The sequence below is a fragment of the Topomyia yanbarensis genome, chromosome 2 (genome assembly GCF_030247195.1).
Source record: "Topomyia yanbarensis strain Yona2022 chromosome 2, ASM3024719v1, whole genome shotgun sequence".
Lineage (NCBI taxonomy): Eukaryota > Metazoa > Arthropoda > Insecta > Diptera > Culicidae > Topomyia > Topomyia yanbarensis.
In genome coordinates this window covers 354933660-354936391 of record NC_080671.1, presented here as the reverse complement: position 1 = coordinate 354936391, position 2732 = coordinate 354933660, and the positions used below count along the sequence as shown (strand labels likewise).

General features: G+C 38.6%; 1 protein-coding gene across 2 annotated transcripts; it reads left to right on the top strand.

Annotated features, from left to right (window-relative positions):
* The first annotated feature begins 320 nt into the window (after positions 1-320).
* Positions 321-1864, top strand: LOC131681458 (uncharacterized). 2 transcript variants are annotated; one of them, XM_058962256.1, is made up of 3 exons: positions 321-473; positions 539-829; positions 888-1864. In XM_058962256.1, the coding sequence occupies exons 1-3, from the start codon at positions 352-354 to the stop codon at positions 1150-1152; spliced, it is 678 nt and encodes a 225-aa protein (XP_058818239.1). In that variant the 5' UTR covers positions 321-351; the 3' UTR covers positions 1153-1864. The 2 variants fall into 2 exon arrangements, with proteins under 2 accessions (XP_058818239.1, XP_058818240.1); XM_058962257.1 differs by having other exon boundaries at positions 321-477.
* The last annotated feature ends 868 nt before the right edge of the window (positions 1865-2732 follow it).

Sequence of the window (2732 nt, the reverse complement as noted above, 5' to 3'; positions counted from 1 at the left end):
ATTCTTTTTCACAGATGACAGATTTTTGGCATATTGTTAAAAATTTCACAAATTTTGACAGATTTTTGGAAATATTTTTTGGAAATTTATCACAGATTTTCACAGATTTTTTTTCCTGTTTTAGTCATCACAGATGGTAAAAAGATTTTTTTGACCGAAACACAGATTTCAATGTGGCATCCCTGCCCTAAACTTTGAACCGCCAGATTAACTGAACCAAAAGGGGCGTTTTCCATAGAACAGACAATCAGTACCTGTGTTGAGTAGCGACTAGCGTTAGTGGTTTTCGACCTAGTCAGCGAAGCAGTTAACAAGATGCGCATTGAGTTGGTTTTGATTTCGTTATTGTTGATGTTCCACAATTGCTCCGCACAATTGCACTCAATTGAAATGAATCAAGCCGAAGCAATGGTTACGGATTTGACTTCCGATGCAGCTTTCAAATTAGCTCAATCATTATTGAATGTTGGATCGTGAGTATGTTCAGATTATCATCGTCACTACGCAATGTTGGATTTGAACAGCGGGCATATTTCAGGATGGGCTTTTCTATCATTCGCATACGCGATAGTGACAAAGATATGGATTCTTGTCCTGTTCTGCGAACAAGTGTGTATCAAATAGAAGTACACTCGACTAATGAGATATTTGAAATTACTGCCGAGCACAACTCAACTAATTCAGGCAACTGTCGGAATAAGCTAAAATTTCTACGTTTGCTAAATGAACAAAAAATTACAAGAATTCGGTACTTAAAAGATAATGTAAGTGGTGAGTTCGAAGAATTAGCAGATGAGGAGTTTCAGGAATTCTGTGTTACATTTGACAGGTGGGATTTTACATATAATTCAACGGCTTACCATAACCTATTCGGTGTTTTCTTTCAGGGGGAATTTTCGTGTTTTGGATAGCAAGTTATCTTACAGCTTCGATGAAGATGAAGACCCCAGCGATGATCATTATACTGAACTCATAGAGTTTCATATACAGATAGTAGCTACTGGAAAGGAGTATCTTGTGAATATGGCCGGTATATCTAGAGGCATCGAGGCTACATCAATCGAACCAAGAACACACCCGCTACCTTCAAAAATGCTACTCTCGTTGCTCGGCGGTGGGAATTATTCCAAAATTCAAAAAATTGTCAGATGAAAGCTGTAAAACATATTTGACTACGATCCGATGATTGATTTCTGCTTACAATAACTCATGAAACTGCTGACCGCTCGTATCTAGTTATCATCGATTACTTCCAAGCCTTTAACTTCTACCGATCCTTTTAGAGTGAACGGCTTACGATAGAGCTTAGCCTGATTATCCTATTCAAAACATATAAATTTCACTTTTCCACTCCATTCAACACATTTTCTTTTTCTTCTCTTTGTCTATTGTGACCGTCTAAGAAGGTCCTTTTCTTCTCGTCTGTTGTTGTTGAAGGGAAGCAAAAAATTGGAAGATTGGTTAGTTCTGCCCAATCCAATCTGTTCGGAATGAAGGATACCTTTTTCTACTTCCTCAAGTCCGATACTGCCAGTCACACGCCAACCTTTACCACAGCGATTTTTCCTTTTTGTGTGGAGGGTGGAAATCCTCAGTGTACGATACTTCATATCTGACCTGGCCGGCGGGCTCCCGGAAGCATGCACACAAACAAACACATTTTCTATTAATTTTACAAGAAAAATATCTTCCTTCCTTTCTCTGTCTTGGAGGTAAAGTCCTTTCCAGGTTCCCTGACAATTCGTTTACTTCTATTCTTCTTATTCATAGCCCAAGAGTCCCATCTTCTGACCGGTTTCATCTTCCACGCATATATAAATTTATCAAACCGTGTGGTGAAAAGCATCGAAAATATACAACCGAAAATGGGGTTTGTGTTTTGTTGATGGTTCAGGGAAGAAAAAAAAGAACGGGAGGAAAGTTTGGTCAATTTTCTCCCACCCTTTTCTGTATGTACATAATACCGGATACCGATCCCTAGATCTAGACGCCTTCCGAAAGAAGAATCCAATATGAAATAAGTTCCGCAAAATTGCTCGTTTATATGTATCCGTATTTCCACCTATCCGGATGGGATATTCGGTTTGGTATCTGCGACCAGCTCCAATGGCGATGGGATGTCCGAATGGAATTTCTTTTGTTGTAAATTGGGTATACATCTTGAGAGTGTGAGAAGTAACCACAGTCTGTCAGGCTATGGCCATAGGAAATAAAGAATCTAGCAGAGCATTACAATTTATGACATAGACTTTTTAGAAGGTTGAGGTGTTGAAAAAAACAGACGGTTTTCCCAAGTAGAGAAATACAAGGCATCTTGCTAAAAATCTGGTCCGAATTTCTTAAGTTGGTAACACTGTTGTACCACTCTTGTGTAGTTTTTCTAAATGGGGTGGAATATTGCTATTGAAGTGAGCTTATTCACGTTTTTAACGCTGTAAGTCTCTTTTACATTGACTTTCTTTTTCTATTGATAGCTGTTCTTGTAAGGGTTGGATCTTAAACTATCTTTCTGAACTCTTTTAATGGTATCCGTTAGATTCTGGGTTAATTCATTTGGCGAGCTGCAAGGATTTCATCGAATCCGCTTTCATATTACCTTCATGACCTGTGTAATTCAAACACTACGAAGGGCTGAAGGTTTTCTTTTGATCGATACTTCCAAACTCTTCCCATCTTTTTATCGTCCGTTCGATTATTGTGCAATTCATTCCTTTCCTCCTGTTCTCAGTCAA